Here is an 18,800-nt window from a genome sequence, read left to right as displayed (position 1 = left end):
TTTATTGGCATGCTTTGTTGTGTTTTTTGTAAATATGGGATTTTAAAAATGTTACTACTAATAATCAAAAAATGAATAATAACAATAATATAGAATGGCTTCCAGCTATGCCCTTTGTCACATTTGTTACCTTTTGGATTTTTTGAGACACTTTTCACTTTGTTGACGGAAATTGAATGAAATATAGATATTATATAATACAAAAGATATATACATGTATACATATGTGTCTATATGTATATACATAAAACAGAAGAACACTGTTTGTCACATTTGATTTATGTGCAACACGTTCAGTGGATGTCTAAAACTGGTTGTTTCCAGCACCCTTCCTTCGTTGGGGATTAGCTCATGTGCGATGTTACTGGATGTAGCCTGATCATGACGAGAGGATAATGTTACCAGCACATTTCTCACTAAACTGTCATATCTCTCACCTTCGGAGTATACAGGACACAGTCACAGACACAGAGAACACATGAAGGTGACTCTCCTCACTGCCACCAACTGTACCAGCGATCGCTTCCTGAAGGTCATCGGCTGGTGTGACTGACTGCCACACACACACAAAACACACACACACACACACAGACACACAGTGGGGTTGTTTCTTTCTCATGCCCACACATCAGTGCCATTACAGCTTGACACACATGCAATCATGTACTTGCTTGTCATCCTCTCATTTCTTTTGTTGGACGGTTTGTTTCTAGTGTTTCACTCAATGGCATGTGCCTTTTTTCTGCTTTTTCTGCGAATTTGGATGTCAATGCCACACTGTAAAAAAAAAAAAAAAAAAAAAACAATAACAAAGGAAAAAAAAGAAAAGAAAACAAAAACACATCTTTCCAAGGGGGGGTGTGGGGTTGGGAGGAGGGGTGAGCACAACATTAATCAGGGATGTCGAGTCAGAAATACTGCCGGAGGATCATCCAGACACCCCACGTCATCTGAATATTCAACAGTGTGTGATGTTAACAGAAAAACAGCTAACTCAAAACTGTCCTGTTCTTAGTGCTATGTGTGTCACCCACTTGGCTTGTGAAAAAGCAGCTTGCCTTCTATATTTTGGTTTTGTTTCTTCTATATTTCTGTTTCCATCTGAAATTTATTTTTGTATCAATATTTGATTATAGGACTCATTCTTTTTTAGCATGGTTTATTATGAGCGTTTTTTTGTTTTTCGCTGAAAAATTAAAAAGTGCTTTTCAAACTGTTGTTATCATTTGACACCGTGATAAAAGAGGATATACAGTACAATATGATGGTGTGTTGCACAACCACTTGGACTCTTGGTAAGAATATATGAAAGATTGTCTTCATTTGAGCACGAACCTTTTTATTACCAATAAAGCAGCCTTCCAGTTACACGGCGTGTGTTGTATTCTTTGGTTGATGTGATAAGCGGTCTGCCTTCAGGCTGGTTTCATATCCACTGAGTCCACTTTGAGTTGTGGTCACCATTTTGTGCACATTAGTTTTTCTTTTGTGGTGCGGTACGTGGAGGCACGAGGGTTGGAAAATATCCTGTGAAATGGAGCAGAGTGGTAGCGGGGTTCTGAAATTCAGCCTTTCAGATGTAATGGGCTTATTGAATTTGTTAAGAGTGGTGTGTTAACATCCCCCTCACAGGCACAAGATGCACTAAAGCCCCATTATTATTCAGTCCATCCTTGCTGTGATGTTCTTGTTTGTGGTCCAGTGTACAGTCAATAACCCCGAGGTATGATGTTACGCTCATACCCTCAAACCATGAAGGCAGTAAGGATAAGACAGGCACTGGGAAGGCGTGGGGGGTATTGATCTGTTTGTGATTTTCATTGGCGTTACAGATGAGGAGGACAGGGACTATTTTTAGGCTTTTTATGCTAATGACTTATCACATTGTGCACTCCGAGTAGACATATTTCCTTACTGTTGTCTTTTGTTTTCTCTCCTGCCATATAATTTCAAAAAAGACTTCTAGGCTCACATCTAACCCTCCTTTTCCTCCTCTTCTTCTTCCTCCTCCTCTTTCTTCCCCAGTGTTCAGTTTGTGATCTTTTCTGTCATTTTACTTTTGAAAACATGCAGGGAAACTGCTGCTTATTCACCATGAGCCTCTCCCCTCCTGGTTGCACTGAAATATAGCAGGATGGCCGAGATTGCAGCGAGGCGGAGAGAGGGAGAGAGGAGGGGGAGCCGGAGAGGGGAGGGGAGGGGGTGGTGGAGCACTGCAGTGCAGATAAATTAATGCAGCAGTCGGGGCTGAGTCAGCAGCACACTCCCAGATTGGCCCGGTGCCTGAGCGAGTCTGGGCCTGGGAAGCCGGCTCCACCGAAAATCACCAAAACAAAGATGGTCCGTCCTAAAATTACCGACACGTGAGCGGGAGAAGAGGCGCGCACGGCTGCGGGCGGGTCTCTCTGCAGGGAGGCTCTCCGTGGAGCGGACGGCGGAGGACGGAGCTGTCCGTGGTGCTGAACGTGGCGGAGCAGCGCGCTGGCCGTGGTTCTCGGGGAGAAGGGAGCTGTCTGTGGTCCTGGAGGAGGAGCCGGACAACCTGGCCAGCTCCGGGGGCTTGCAGGGTGGGGCTGGACTGGAGGAAGACCCCCCCCCCCCCCCCCCCCCCCCCCCCCCAATCCACCATCCACCATCATGAAGAAAGAAAGAAAATAAGATGTTCTCACTGTGCGGAGGAGCTCGACCTAATTCGTGAAGTGCCACACCTACACTCCCCCATCCTCCTCCTCCTCCTCCTCCTCCTCCTCCTCCCTCTGAAGCTCCCACATAGCATGTGTTTTCTCTGTGGACAATCCTGAAAGGGGGGGTGATTATATTGCCATTGCTTTCATTAGGTGTTAAGCAGAAGTTCTGTATTTCTATACAGGTTGTTTCTATAGTGATTATTCTCATTGCCATTAAAAGCTGTTTGTCACTGTTTGCCCTTCTGCTTCAGACACTCTGCTGCAGACCTGCTGGTAAATGTCACACAGACAGCGAGTGTGAATAGGCAGCAGTGAAAGGAGGTTCCCCACTATCTGATCCCATTTCAACCCTTGACTGAGATCAGAGGCTGGTGTTTGTGCTCCTCTGGTGTTTCCCCTCCGCCGCCTCCGCCTCCTTTCCTCCACGGAGAGGAGGGAGACCTCCATCATGGCTGTGGCCGGGAGCCAGGACCCCCGCCCCTCCCTCCCCACAATCACAGCTGCACCCTCATACACCCCCACCCCCACCGTCTCCTCCATCCATTTCCACCTTACACGTGCACATTAAACCAACACCCCCCACCCTCAGTCAGTCACAGCCTGCTGTTTTCTCCCCACCAGCCCTGCTTTTCCCCCAAATGTTGCCTTGTTTTGCATGTATTTCACGCATTGCGTAACCTCTTTGTGCAACGGCGTAAGCGTGTGCGAACAAAGGACGTGCGCTGCACAAAGAAACAAACACATGCCTTCACAACAATACACCGCCTGTCTGTTTTTTTTATTTTATTTTTTTTTTAAGATTCCCCACATCAACTTGTGATCAGCTTCATGGTCTCCTCCAGCCCCGATTTTAGAGACAACAGCGCTCACTCGTGGTCATGAATGAAACGTGCACCAAAACCGAAGACTCCTTTTACAGTTGAATTTCAATACACGGCATCGAAACTTCACACAATTTTATTTTCAAGTCTGGAACAAGAGGTGAAATTATGATGTCTCCTAAAAAAGAGCCCTATTAGACCATTTAAAGATTTATTTTCATTGTTTCTCTAATTTTGTTTTGATTAAAGACAGCATAAATGAGTCTTGGGTAAATTAAATTTTCCAAAACTACAGATAAAACAAAAAATTAAAGAGAAAGCATAAGTAAACGGGAGTAAAAAGGACTTGGTTAATGAAAAGTGCTATGCATATGTATCTGAGAGGAGTAAGATTATCTTTATTGCCATATTTCTCAGACTCACAATCCTAAATCTTGCACACCGTCTGTGAGAAGTCTCACACTTCTGCTGCACTCTTGAGAAATTCCTGAAAACACCTGTGAAATAAGTACAAACATGTGGATCAGAGTAATCAACCCGAAGGTCCACCCATTCACACTGTCCATGCAGTGCAGGTGCAGATGGGACCTGTAAGCTCACCCGAGCCCTTTGACACTGGCCAGCCACTCCACAAAATTTTTCGCCTTCCCCTTGTCGAGGGAGCCGGTGAGGTCGCTGGTGAACGTGCCGTCCGAATGCCTCTTGAAGTGTTCGGTGATGCGTTGTCCATTTTCCATCTGAAAGGAGCGCCACCTGAGAGACGGGGAGAATTTACACTACTGCCAGAAGTGAATTTGTCTCCCACTGTACATCCAGGTTTCATCAATCCATCCCCCCTCCTCCCATCATTTGCAATGAAAAATTTAAACAAAATTTCAAGTGAAGAATTATAATGTAAAGTAAAGTTTAAAAAAATACCTTATCAGTCTGGTGTTATCCACTACCATCCCTCTGGGGCTTGAACAGAGACACAGGAACAGCATGGACCACACAAATGAGTTCATCTTCAGATCACCTGGCGCCGCAGCAGAAAGACATGCTGTAGAGCCTGAAGACATGAGCCTAAAGTTTAGGTGTCAAGAAAAAAAAAAACTCACCTTGTGGAAATTTAGCAACCTTCCGATGAAGTGCTGAGCTTGCAGCCGCTGGCGGCGGATCATTTATGAAGGAACACAGAGAAAACCTTTACATCTTGACAAACCACGCCCGGAGGTGGACGGAACACTGCGAGCGCTCATTATGGCTTATAAGGACAGCAGGTGTCCGGGTGTGACGTGTACGTCACCTCCCACAGACGATGACCCTTCTCCTCATTACGACGGTGTGAAGCCCCACGGATCTCAACTTGAATAGACTGTGTTCCCTGCCGAGGTCAAAGGGCAAGGCCCCTTCGTACAAGCTCAGCCAGTCGCAGGTGTGAAGAGATGTCGCTGTGGCGTATGATCACAGCAGTATGACTCCTAAACATCACTGCTCACTTCTTTCACATCTGGAGAATACGTCACTGAATTTACCTTAATGAAACGACTCTTAATGAAGACAAACATCCAGTTGATTTACAGCCGGTGTGTCAAACAGCTGTTAGCTTGTTAGCGTTAGCCGCCAGCGTCAGTCAGCTGTGCTTCCTGAGGAGTCCAGATGCTTCATCTTCTTCCTCAGTTGTTCAGAGGTGAAGCACGAGGATGAAGAACTGAGTGGATTTAGTGATGTGGAAGGAGACAGGGAGCTTAGTAAACGAGCTTGATATGTTAAATTGGCCTGTTCAGCCTCCCAGGCGAATTTTTCATGCTAATATATCGCTGAAGAACTGTTAATGTGTCACATAACAGACCAGACATTCATTCAGCCTGTGTGCTGTTGCGTAGGGCAATAGCTCACCTTTCTTGATTTTAGCTTTTGTGAAATAAATTTCTAAATAAATCCACTGACAGTTCAGTCCGTCTCATGACAGCAATGTGATTCTTGTCTCTTTCAGAGGGCTCACACAGACTTTAAGGCAGCAGCCAAGGGTCAACATTTTGGGCTGCCATATGGACACATTCAGTTGTATATCACGACATTCACTTGTAAAATGCGATAACACGTGTAAACTGCTATGTTGTTACCATGCTGTACATTTTGTTATTGTTGGAGGTGATGGAGGTAAATTTGATGTTGCCTGTTACTCAAATCACTGCAGTGTTGAATCTTGACGACAGTGACCTGTAAAGCTGCATTGGTGCAGTTGTATTTCCTGTCAGTTAATTGCATAATTTGTGTAGTCTGTTAATGTGGCTTGGATATTACTCACCTAATGTGATTTTGAAAGGTTGCAAATTGAAATCTCACAAAGCCTTGGGCCTATGTGTGTCAGTAATTATTTGAATAATTTTTTTCTCCATGTTAATTGTTCCATTCAATAATATCTGTACAGAATGTTTTTTTAAACAACAACAAATAAATATAAACACAAATGATCAAACCCCCTTAACCACACCTACACCCCTCCCCTGGCACATGTCCCCTTAAGAGAGAAAAGAAAGGAAAGAAAGAAATGTATGAGAAATCACAGGCAGGGTTCTTAGTGCAAATTGAGATGACATTATGTGCTTCTGACGTATGTCGAAAAGGGGTTAGACAGTATTTCAAAGGTCCTTTCTGAATCACACAGGATTAGTCTCATTTTTTCCAGTTTGAGAAAACGAAGCGCCTCTCCAGTCCAGTTAGCTTGTGTAGGTGGGGCTGAGGATTTCCATGCCAGTAGAATCAACCTCCTGGACAGCAGGGCTCAGAAAGCTGCTCGGTCCTTTTTGAATATTTGAATCATTTGGTCTTGATGCTGTTGTGACTGACATTGATGAATGAAGAGCTTTCCCCACACATAGCAGTGTGTTATGAGATGACTGGGTGATATGGTTTGATTTTCTACGCCAACCTGTTTGAAAAAAAGAAAAAAAAAAAAGGAAGCATTGTAGGTAGCAGTGGTTGTTTGAAATAGATATACTGAAAGACTGGTTGCTTCATGGCGGAGTTTTGAGCATCATCAGTGGCGGCCATCTTGCTACAGGCAAGCTTTGGGCCGTGGAAATTTCTAATGAGTGCATTGATTTGTAATGCTTGGATTGATTTGTTGAAATCAACTGTAGCTCTCACACACTCAGATGTGTGAGGAACAGTGAATGCTTTGGCTCGAATCTGGTAATCTTGCCTTATCAGCCGCGGCCACTGGTGGGCGTCTTCTTGTATCCCGCCAATGGCTGAGCGCAGTCAAAGTCCTTGGGAGTTTACGTGGCAGATAGGTATTAGAAACTTGCTCAGCCCTGCGACTGCAGAACTCACTCTGACTGTTACTCTGATGACTGTGCGATTTCTCCAGCTGTGCAGCTTAAGAAAAGAGACTCACCGATTGATGCAATTTATTAAATAAAATTGCCATTACACACAGCAATGCAAATGCAAAGTAAATATCATACCTCCATTAGCTTCATCACATAGGAGCCCAAATAGCTGAGTCTGGCAGGTTTGGGAGAATTCAGCATCCGGTTCTGCTAAAGTCTAATTTTCTGAGAAGGTCACCCTCACCTAACCCATCAGAGGGGGGATTCAGTCTGTTTTAGCCTGCTGGGGATCTCAGTTTAATTTTGTACATCTAAAATCACATTGCTCCTTGGATTTTTATTTTATTGTATAATTTTAATAATTTTCTGCTTTCTTGCATGTTCCAGGTTCCTGGTGTTTCGTGTCAGTTGTGAACAGAATCTGTTTTGCATCACGCTTAAGCTCACTGTCACCAGGACTCCAGGACACGCTGGTCATATCGCTAAGCCACCGGAGTTTTTCAAGAGGAAACAAAATGAATTCAGGTCATCTCGAGAAACGATGCGGAAGGCCGCCACAGCATCGGCCACAGCCCTGGAGGCTCGTCATGCTGTGTCTTTGCTTGTTGCAGAAGACAAACAGCCGGACATGATCGTCCACGTCGTCCCTGGTGTGTCTCAACTCTACACTCCATCTTCATCTCTGGAGAGGCGGGTTCCTTCAGGTCTTCGTCTCCCTCTAGATGATGGATGCACTTGAGGAAAACACCACTGTGCATGTGCACCGCGGCTGGAGTAAACACTTCTTCTCATGCACAACTGAGTCAGCAATAACAGTGTTTCCCTCCAGAGTGTCTGACTCCCAAGGAGCTGGCTGCACACAGCTGCTTGCCACGGAGCAACGATGCTACTCAGACTACGGATATCTGACCGGCCCAGTGTTGCCATTTTATGGAGTTGTAGCACTTAAACAGGCTGATACCAAAATAGAGCTACTGGACCCGAAGAGACCAAAGAACAAAAACTTTGAATCTAAAACCTGGAACTTTACTAAATGAAGATGAGACACAACAGGACAACAATCAGACAATAGATCAATTATCCTGCATATATTCAAACGATAAATGAACATTCACAGAAGGCAAATTAGGTTGAATCTCCCTCTTTTTAAACTATTCAAGGAAGAATTTTGGTTCTCACAGCTCGTCTGAGCCGGATGGCTTCTTTTAGATAAGGATTATTTCACTTTAAATAGATCATTCCTGTTTAAGGTTCTGTAATACAGTATCTTTGAATGAATTCTCTTTCAAAATGTAAAAAAAAAATAATCATTTAAACTCGCATATGAAATATGTGGCAAACCAGGAACCACAATAATGACAATTATAAAAGAAAACAATATATAACACATCAATCAAGTTTAAATCTACGAATTTCAGATTCATTTCAAAACGTTCGTCCACTGACTTGAAGATTTCTACTCCAAAAAAGGTCATTCCATTTGATCCAGTGTCCAAAAATCCAGTGTTGTTTCCAAATCAGTTTGAAGAAAGACAAAAAAAAAAAAAAAAAAAAGATGAAGAAAGAAACCAGAACGAAAAGGTTTAAATAATCCTGCAGCTTTGGCATAAAGTTTACCACAGATCCATCAGTCAGTTTGCAGCAATCATTTCACAAGCGTTTCTAAACACGTGGTTCTCGGGTTGGCTTGCCAATCCAAAGTCAGCTTTAATCTGGGAAAAAAAACCAAACCCTGACCTGCACAGCAGGTCAAGAGGAAAATAACTCAGTCAGTCCACAGATTCCATAAATTCATTAAATAACACTTCACACTCACTGGGAGACGCAACATCACTGCTGCGATCGAACACAGGACCAACGCGGTGCTGAAGCACTAATGCTGCAAAACTCAGCATTTCTCTAGAAAATATACACTCTCAAAAATGGTGAAAATAAAAGGCTCGGCGGTTTATAACGTCTCATTTACAAAGTTAGCTCAGCTGTCGGCGAACATTTATCTATTGCAGCCTCGTCGTTACCAGTAACGTGTCGAAAGCAGGTTAACATTCACCAAAAACTGCCGAGATTAACCAACATAGGTTTACAGGTATCAACAAGCCCAGAGGCATCCTTCCACAGCTCTTCAATAATATATTTTAGAATCACACTTGTTAATGAGCATGAATCCTGCTTCTCCTTCACCTCTCAGCTCTGCAGCTTCTTGCTACAATTAAAGTGCATTTTCACCAGCAGCTCCTGATTGTTATAATAAATGGGGAGCTATAACAACTTTTAACCAATCTCAATAAAATACTCAGAATTTCTACCCTTTCACATGAATTTCCGCATTTTAATCACCAATTTAAATATTTTAAACGATCATTTGTACATTTTAAGATCATTTGATGTGGGTTACACTGTCGTCTGTGTGGCCGTCACATGGCTGTCTGGTGTTTGGCTGGACGTCATTGTCTGGTTGGACACTGAATGGCTCTCGCCTGCTTGGTGCGAGCAGGTTGGTGCCTGGTGACTGTGTGGCTGTGTGTGCGGATGACACTCAGGGTCACCCGCCTCACACGCGTCCTTCATGTTGCTGCTGCTCGTCTTGGTGAACTTGCTCTCTGGATGAGACTTGCAGGCAGCTTCATGAAGGGTGACGACCGGGTCGGAGCTGGCGACGTACTCCTGTAGATCTCCCCCCTGCTCAGTTCCCTGAAGCGTCCCGTGCTGAGTGATGAGCGCGTCGGTCTTTATCACGTCCCTGTCGATGCCCGGTAGACGTGTAAGGTCAAGTGAAGATCATTCAAGCCTCGGCACGCCGACGCTCACGGTGTCACCGGCTTCAGATTCCTGAGCCTTCTCCCGCTTGCACTGGTTGTCGGAGTCGGCCGTCTGTGTTGCTGCCTGGTGGGAGCCGTCAAGAGTCCGCTTCCTGATGCTGGTGTGTGTTGTTGGCGATGGCACTGGTGGAGACTGAAAAGATAAGATCAGAAAATGTTACATTATCCAAGGCCATAATGTATTTGTAAATAAAATAATAATGTTGATCAGGTTCACCTGCATGTGGTCCAAGAAGTCTTCCTGGAGGATGGCCCAGAGGGGCGGCCGGACGGCTTGAAGCTGCTTTAGCTGGCACGTCTGGCAGCTGTTGCAGTATTCCTGGACCAAACCGCGGAAGACTCCGAAGTACTGGCGCTGAGCGTAGTCCAGGACCTTCTTGTACCCGCTGTGGTTCAGCTCGTGGGTGTGGATGTCATGGACGATGTGGACAACGTTGCCAGAGTGAAGGACGCACAGATAGGGAGAGTCACTGTCATTCTATTGAAACAAATACATACATAAAAACAACATACATATATTATTTCTAACATATTTACAAAAATCATAATTACGATAAATGACAATATTACATTGGTAATATAATTTAATAACACAATTATAATGATATATATTTAATATAATCTGTTTTCAAAAAACAATCAGAAATATGATCTGCATTATTTCCATTTACTGTGAACATCTACCTTGTTCTTGTTGTCATTGGGCAGAACGAGAACCTGGCTCAGCCCGAGTCCCGGCAGATCCATGATCTGAAACTTCCTCTTCTTCACCCAGTGTTTGAACTGCGGGTCGATCTTCTCCTGTGGACGCCGCAGGTGTTGGATGATGGAGTTGTACTTCTCCTCTGACATCAAGGAGCTCCTCGGGGATGCGCCAAGTTTGTCAGCGAGGTCTTGCAAGTGTCTGAAGGCAGGATCCTCCAGGGTCGTCCAGGGTCTGGGTGGTGTTGCTGGACATGTAGTAGTCATAGTGGCAGCTGGCAGTTGATGTTTATATTTTAGACTGATTGCAGTAGGCTTGGGCAAGATATTTTACATTGACTATTTAAACTGTGTGATCGACTAACAAGTGCGTTTAATCATATTATTTTTGAGTAGCGCAATCAGTAGATCGCCCGTCTAACAAAAGCACCGGACATCTGCACAGTATCTCAGTGTGTCTTGGACCAAGCACTGCATTCATTTCTTAATTTCCTCCACTTTTCCATACCTGTTCTGTGCAATTCATTTTGAGGATTCCAGTTGATTTCCAGAAGTCTGCGCTGACGATCAATCTCCTCCTCACACTGGACCGCAGTTTGTTCATACATGGTGAATATTTCCACAGCAGCAGCTGTTAGTCGCTGGATGGTCAAGTCTCTCACAGAGTTGTGAGGATTGTCACTTTCTCCATCAGTAACAGTCACCGCAACATAATCCTCCTGCTCCTCTTTGATGCGTGGAGCTTCATGTTCCTCCTGCTCCAGACTGGAGATCATCTTCTGGTTACCAGTGTGCTGCTGGGGATTCTCTGGAGAGAAACAAGACAAAAGTCACTGATGTGAATATCTTACAGTGGTGGATGGATGAAACTGGACAGAATACATTGAAAATACAAATATTCAGAAACAAACTCTGACGGTAGATGTGTGGTTTAAAAAAGAAACTGTCTGGACGCAACGTCAGCTTCTGAAACATTAGTGGGAATTATCCAGTTTGATAAATATTTCTTCCACAACAGTCATTATTCTGAAAAGTTTACCGTAACGTCTATTATATAAACACTTATTGGAAAAACTGTGAAAGCCATGGTAATGTTAACGCAGGCTGAGCGTAAATAAATCAGCTGTTGTGTTTGCAAACAGCACAAACATCATTTCCTCTGTTTCTGATACAGATGTTCTGTTTAACGCTGAAGGGTTCTGCTTTAAAATCATTCCTGTTACTTCACCTTGACGAAGAACTGCGGCTTAATTTCAGTCTGCTGGCGTCAAAAGATGTGCGACTGTCATTTGTAAGATGGTAACAATCTACCGATCGCACTGTGCAAATAATAGATCCTTCATTAGAAATGGGAGGATGGACCTTTTTCACAAAAATTAACCATCACAAATACAGCATTTATAAAAACAACTATGTAAAATGAAAATTATGCACAAGCCCGGTAGATTGCACAACTATGAAGCTGCATGATGGATAGATTGAAACCACTGATGCTAATGGATGATATCACGGTGTGGTCACTGCAGGTTGGCCTGATTCAGGCACTGGGTGAAAACATCAGGTGGGTGTTGTACATGAGAGGCTGTAAAGAGAACTGTTGCCACTTCTTCCACTTCCCATGTAACCTCTGTTCTTGTTCATTTGAGAGTGCAGTCCAAGTGGCTCAAATCAGAGGTTTTACAGCTTCTTCTTCTTCAGCTGGATGAAACGGCTAAGAACAGAAGGCATGGGTGATTCTTCTTACAGGTTGTCCACTGGATCATGGACAATAAAATATAAATAAAATGTTGCATATGCTGCTTGTATGTGTGAGAGAGAGGAAGAGAGAATATACATGCATGTATGCAAGAGTGAATATGTACTTAAGTCAATGTAACTGCACTATAATTTGCACTAGTTTGCTACACAATACATGGCTTTATTTTTAATTGCACTGCTCTTTTATTTTTATTCTAATTGTAACATTGATAGAGCAATAAAATACAAACATGAAACGTGCGTACGGATTCACAAATACACTTAAAAATGACAGGAAAGGAAACTTTCCCCTCATTCCTCACATTATGCTTTGAACACCAAACGCGACACCACATTTTACACTTTTATTTGCATTTCTGTTCCCGACTTCTGAACCCGGAAGTGGCTGCAACGTCGTGCATTCGTAAAACGCGCAGCGCAATCGACAGATCGCGCAAACCCCATTAAAAGCGTTTAACATAACGAGCCTCCATAAATCAGATTAGTGTGTTCACTCAGACCTTTTCATACCTGTTCCCTTCAACTTGATCGGAGGTGTCCAGTTGATTTCTAACAGCCTGCTGCGCTGCCGCTCAATCTCCTCCTCGTAGTGCATGATAGCTTCTTCAAACACGGTGAATATTTCTCCAGCAGCAGCTGTTAGTCGCTCGTTGATAAACTCTCTCAAAGCCTGAATTGAACTCATTCTCGGTGCAGAAGACGCAATGTTTCCTCTGGTAGACGCGACCGCACACACACAGCCTGCAGACCAGCCTGCACACTGTGCACAGCTGCTTCTTCCTCTTCCCTCGTTATTTTTGGAGGATCACAAACAACGTTGAGCTTTATACTGACACCTGCTGGACATAATTGGAAACTGCAGGCTGTTAGACACTACCTGAAACGATAAATGTAACGTTGCCAAGAAGAGGAAATCGAACAAAATCTAAGTAGCATTCACTGATTTTACAGTGGTTTTTATTAATAAATCCATCAATAAAAGCAAAAAACCCATAAGTCTGATAAATGTCCAATTATGACAATTACACACGGGAGGATGCAGTGACCCAACACAGACACAAACTGAGTTCTCAGTCTGTCTTTTTGAATTTGAGTTGATTTAAAGCAACTAATAAAATAAAATAAAATAAAATAAAATAAAATAAAATAAAATAAAATAAAATAAAAACAACATGGAGTTTTTATACAGTGAGCTGTATATTTGTTTCTGATGTGTTTACTGGTCTGGTGAGAACTGTTTGGTGGACTTCTATCTGTGCTCTCCATGCAACCTGTGCCTACTGCCACGAAGTCTCCAAATCACACAACAACAATGTGAACTCAAACTAAGCTGCCAATAATAAGTAAAGACTGTTCCTACATATGGTTTGAACGGGGAGGGCAGAATTAAAGTATAGATCTGTTGCAGATGATTCCGGTCATTTGGGCTTTGGGTGTGACCAGACTGATAAATCTACAAGAGCAGAGGTTTGCAAACTGCAGCTCTGTTTTGTCTCAGTTATGTTTATATTTCTTTTTATGTACCCACCAGAGTCATTTTCACAAGGATTCTTGAATACAGCTAGAATGATCAAACTTTTGGAGAAAAAAAACCCCAAACAACTTTGAAAAGCCTCAGATGTTTGGAAAAGGAAAAAAAAAAAAACTTAAAATAAAAAAAAATATATGAACATTTGTAAAAGTGCTTAGAAAAGACTGTTTTGTACATAGCATAATATAAATAAATCTGAACTGAACTGAACCATATTCCAACTCTGTCAGCTGTGAGCCTCATTTCTAAGATTAAAATTGCTTTGCAGCTTTAATAAAAATTATGTGGTAAAAAGTCAAAAAAGGTCTCTGGGTGATGAAGAGGATGCAGATCCCTGTACTGTACTGTCCTTAATCATTTGCCTTTGGGGCCAAAAAGAAATTGCTCCATTTTTTTCTGAGTTCAAATGTTAAAAAAATCATTCAGATAAAAAGATTCATTCAGATGAAGACACCATTAAGCAGTTGTTGTCATCGCTGGACGTTCCCTCCATAGGATGAACACATTTTTAGCCCCTGCCAAAGCATTTTTAAAGAATTTGATTTGACACTTGTTTAATAGTCTATCAACTTTCATAAAATTGCTGAATGAACAAAGTTCTGGGTCTAGAGGAATTAAAACGTCCATGATCTTTGACGAAACTTTTGAGTTATATTATACTTAAAAATGTGTTCAGTTAACTCAGTCTACATACTCTACGTTCAATATGTTTTTCCTAAGTTCCCAGAAATTAATATTTGTCTTCTTCATACTTAAATGATTTGATTGAATGATACTTGTAAAAATTAAATTACATACCTGAAAGAATTAACTGTTCACAATGTATTACATCAATGATATCTACTCAAAATATTACATCATAATAAACTCAAAATATTTACCTCTTGCCAACTTAAAATGTACAAGAAGACGCCCTGTTTTCAATTTGTAATGCTCAAAACCAAAACGGCTGCTATGAACCAGGGGTCCAGCAACTCGCTCCTGAAGCGTTCCATGATCGCTCATGGAATGATAAAGAGGTTCTGCCCTGCAAAGACATGCCAAAACAGTAACTGTGCAAATTCAGTTATGCAGATAGAGTTGTGTACATGTAACTGTAGATCTGTGTGTATGATTGTGCAAGAGAAACATCATCCATGCAACAAAAAGGTTCTTGACTAAAGTGTTCCTTCAATTTATTCAATTCAATGTATTAGGGCAGAAAACTCCACTTTAAAATATACCTTTTTAAAAGGCATTACTATTCCATTTTATTTTATTTTTTCTTTTTAGAACAATATACCAGGCTGAGTAAAACTGTGAAATGCTGAATAACATTAAAGTGCAACACCTGGAGTGAACTTTTTTTTTTTTTTTACTACAAATATTTATTTTAGCAGCCTATTTTGAATCACTGGTGTATAGGTTCCTGATTAATGAAGCCCAAGCTTGATGCTCATATTTTCTCTTGTAATCCACACTTGAAACAAAAAACTCCACAGAATCCTCACAGTTTGACTGTTTAGTTAAAGGAATACTCCGAAGATTTCGGACCCACGCCTTATCCCTATCATTTACAAAGTGAGATAAGCTCATAAATACCTTTTTTGTGTCTGTGCGTCCAGTGGCTGGATCCCAGCTGTTAGCATCGTAGTTAGCTTAGCTCAACTGCTGGAGGTGAAGAGAAGTAAATCCTAATGGTTATAAAACATTTTGAAAGACGTGTTTTCTTTTCAATCCGTTAAAATAACATTTTGATCCACACAGACCTGCGCATGCACAGTGCTCCATGGAAGGATATACCGGAGCACAGCAGTAGCAGCCATAGACTCAGCCACTGTGCGCCGGTATATCCTTCCGCGAAGCACTATGCTTGTGCAGATGTGTGTGTATCAAAACGTTATTTTAACAGATTGAAAAGAAAACACGTCTTTCAAAATGTTTTATAACTATTCGGATTTATGTCACATGCTAATACGCCATCTCCTGGATCACTGGAAGGAGTATTTTGTCCACTTTCGTCAGTCCGGCTCTGTCTCCTCTTCACCTCCAGCAGTTGAGCTAAGCTAACTACAATGCTAACAGCTGGGACCCAGCCACTGGGATGCACAGACACAAAAAAGGCGTTTATGAGCTTATCTCACTTCGTAAATGATAGGGATAGGGCGTGGGTCCAAAATCTTTGGAGTATTCCTTTAAACTCAAAGTCATGTAAAAACATAATGTCCACAGAAAAATAAATGAAATAATAAATGTAATATCTAAAGACAAAAAGAGAGAGAAAGAGAGGGGAAAAAAACTGCGTGCTAACTGGTCGCCACGTGCACATTTAAAACACCTGGTTATGCGCGAAATTTTCAAATCCTGAAGGTCCCGGAACACAAAAAAAAGATGGTAATACAACTCTGCAACAGCACGGCGAAAAAAAAGTGCATTGTTGAGTAGATTTTTCAATGAATATGAATGTTTTTCCTCCTTCGTTCGCTGAGTCGTATCCCTTGCCATCCAGCCATCTTGAATTTTCTTGATACGTGCTCTGAACGGTCGGGCTTAGAGACGTCACACACTGCGTCCCCTCACATATGCCTGTTAACTTAGAACTTTTAAAGGTCCCATATTATGCTATTTTCCAGTCACGTCATATAAGTCTCAGAAGCCCAAAAACATAGTGTTTAAGTTTGTTTGCCCTAAATTCATCGTTTGTTCGTTGTGCTAATGTAGACTGTGAAGCTATGCCTCGTCAGGACACAGTTGTTCAGCCATAACAGTTCAACCCAGAGTCTGACCAAGAAGGAGAGGTTCCTAACGAAGTTCCAACTCTACGACTGCAGCAGGGCGTTTTGGAATGGTTAGTCAACAATATCTTGTGTCTTAGATGTGTTTGTAGTTTGTTCCTGTGTGTTATTGTTACAGTTACTACGCTGTTGCTAACGTTAGTTGACGCTAACAGTAACTTCGTGTTTATGCAGGGTGGGGGCACAGTTAGAGGGAGGAGTTAAATCCGCTTATTGCAGGATGGACCCAACTCCAACTCGACCATTTGAGCAGGCACTTTCACAAAATGTGGTGTAGCAAGACAGGGAGGAAACAGACAGTTTTCAAATTTGAACCTCATAATGAGGCTACTGCAACACATAAGAAACTCTTCACAAAGTGAAAAACGCATAATATCGGAGCTTTAATCCTTAGAGATGATTGGAATCGGCTTTGGGAATGTACATTATGTTTTTAGTCACTTCCTCAGTTTTATAAAACTATATTTTGTAACCACACCGAAATTATTTTACACCATCATTACTTCAATATCATCCTGTTTAATGTTTACAATAGAAATACACATGAGTGATGATTATAATTATATGCCAGTAGTTTCCATTTGTGCTTTTTAAAAATATGAAATCTGAGGTTACAAGCTTCTAAAGTTACAACAATGTTTTCATCATGTTTATGATTTGGTCAGCTTGATTATAATTGATTTATCTTTAGTGGGAAAGGTATCACATGCGTATACTGATTCAATTACTGTAATCCTTTTCAGACACAATAAATTGCATCATATTTTGTGCACCACAACATGCAAACTCCCATGAGATCTATGCCTTTTTCTCTGTCAACTGCAACAATTGCTCTCTGTGTACTCTACACACCAAGCACAATTTATTAAATGGGTTTAGGTGCATTTTTGTAGTAATACGATTGAACAATTTCCAAAATAATATCCTGAAGAACAAGTGTAAAATAACCTCACTTCATATTAGACTCATATTTCACTTAAAATACTCTCAAACTTAAAGTCCAAGGCGCACAGCTGAGATGGCGTCCCACTCTGTGATGTTAAGAACCAATCTTCAAAACCAGTTCGTTCACTGGTGGCTAGCAGCTAAGCTAACAGCTGACTGACTAGCTAATGGTCCTTTTGTGGAGGGGTGTTCACAACTTCACGTGGCACAGGTTGTGGCTGCCGGTAAATGCAAACGTGAGGGTTTTTACAGTTATTGCATTTATTTATTTGTTTATTTTTCTAAATCCTGACAACGTCTGAGCGGTTTATTAGTGTGAGAAATGTCAGGTGTGGCGTGTGAATAGGCTGAAATGCATTTGACTCACGCTAGCAATGCATGAGAGTTAAGAACCCTGTGACAGTCAAACCAGCATCATAACAGCATCATAACAATAACATGCTTCTTTGCTGGTGTGCTGTACTCTAAAAGACGAGCAAAGACCAGAAGAGACCAGCATGGACCAACGTAAGACCAGCGGAAACCAGCATCAGACCAGCAGAAACCAAGTTCCGAGACCCGTGGAGACCAGCAAAGACCATCAGAGGACAGATATCTGGCCAACAGCAACCAGCAGAAACCAGCAGAGACCACGATCATGCCAGCAGAGACCAGGATGGACCAGTAAGGCAAAGCAAACTGACTTGCATAGCACTATTAATAAGCAATTCAATTCACAGTGCTTTACAGCGAAATACATTAAAACAAAGCAATTAAGAAAGGTACAAGAAGAAAAAGAATGAATACAGTAAACATTTTCATTAAACAAAGGTAATAAAATGAGTAAAGTCTTTTGTTTGATAGAAGGCATGATCAAATAATAATGATTGAAGTCCTGAAAGAAGAGAGTGTGTCAGTAGTCCTCTGGCATTCAGGAAGTTTGATCCACAGGTGAGGACTGTAGGAACTAAAAGCTGTTTCACTTAGTAAACCTTTTCCCTCCATTTTTTTTCTGAGTTCAGTTGTTAAAAAAATCTGACTCATCCACTCATTCATTTCATTCAGCAGAGACCAGCATAAGGTCAGTCGAGATTAGTAGAGACCAGTATAATTAAGCATAGACCAGTATGAATCAACATGAACAAGCATCAGACTGCTATAAACCTGCTTCAGACTATCATCAGTAGTATAAACCAGCACGGATCAGAATCAGACCAACACAAACTAGCATCAGAGCAGAATAAACAAACATTGGACAGATTTCAGACCGGTATAAACCAGCATAAACCTGTGTCAGACCTGTCAACACCATCACAGCAAGCATAGAGCAGTAAAAACAAGGACCTTCAGACCAGTATAGTGCTGTGTTACCCCAGTGGAGATCAGTGTCAACTGCCATGACACTTTCAAAAAAACCAGAACAATAAAGCATAGGCCAGTAATCAGAGTTACATAAGACCGGCTTGG

General features: G+C 41.9%; 1 protein-coding gene across 4 annotated transcripts; it reads right to left on the bottom strand.

Annotated features, from left to right (window-relative positions):
• Positions 1 to 7,043: 7,043 nt before the first annotated feature.
• On the bottom strand, positions 7,044 to 12,852 carry LOC115408288 (uncharacterized). 4 transcript variants are annotated; one of them, XM_030118940.1, is made up of 5 exons: positions 12,615 to 12,852; positions 10,855 to 11,154; positions 10,329 to 10,594; positions 9,862 to 10,122; positions 7,044 to 9,777 (listed from the first exon to the last, which is right to left on the bottom strand). In XM_030118940.1, the coding sequence occupies exons 1-5, from the start codon at positions 12,787 to 12,789 to the stop codon at positions 9,604 to 9,606; spliced, it is 1,176 nt and encodes a 391-aa protein (XP_029974800.1). In that variant the 5' UTR covers positions 12,790 to 12,852; the 3' UTR covers positions 7,044 to 9,603. The 4 variants fall into 4 exon arrangements, with proteins under 4 accessions (XP_029974800.1, XP_029974799.1, XP_029974801.1 ...); XM_030118939.1 differs by having other exon boundaries at positions 7,045 to 9,777; positions 10,329 to 10,621; XM_030118941.1 differs by having other exon boundaries at positions 7,046 to 9,777; positions 10,329 to 10,621; positions 12,605 to 12,852.
• Between the last annotated feature and the right edge of the window lie 5,948 nt (positions 12,853 to 18,800).

The sequence above is a fragment of the Salarias fasciatus genome, chromosome 20, assembly GCF_902148845.1.
Source record: "Salarias fasciatus chromosome 20, fSalaFa1.1, whole genome shotgun sequence".
Classification (NCBI taxonomy): Eukaryota; Metazoa; Chordata; class Actinopteri; order Blenniiformes; family Blenniidae; genus Salarias; species Salarias fasciatus.
Note: the sequence above shows the minus strand (reverse complement) of the source record. Positions and strands in the feature narration are given on the sequence as shown.

What these genes read in the sequence shown, in the direction of transcription:
- LOC115408288 (XM_030118939.1), bottom strand. Translation starts at nt 12,789, where the DNA reads ATGAGTTCAATTCAGGCTTTGAGAGAGTTTATCAACGAGCGACTAACA. An exon ending in AAATGAATTGCACAGAACAG is followed by an intron (nt 10,622 to 10,854) that starts GTATGGAAAAGT and finishes ATCAACTGCCAG; the next exon opens with CTGCCACTATGACTACTACA. An exon ending in ACTTCTTGGACCACATGCAG is followed by an intron (nt 9,778 to 9,861) that starts GTGAACCTGATC and finishes TTATCTTTTCAG; the next exon opens with TCTCCACCAGTGCCATCGCC.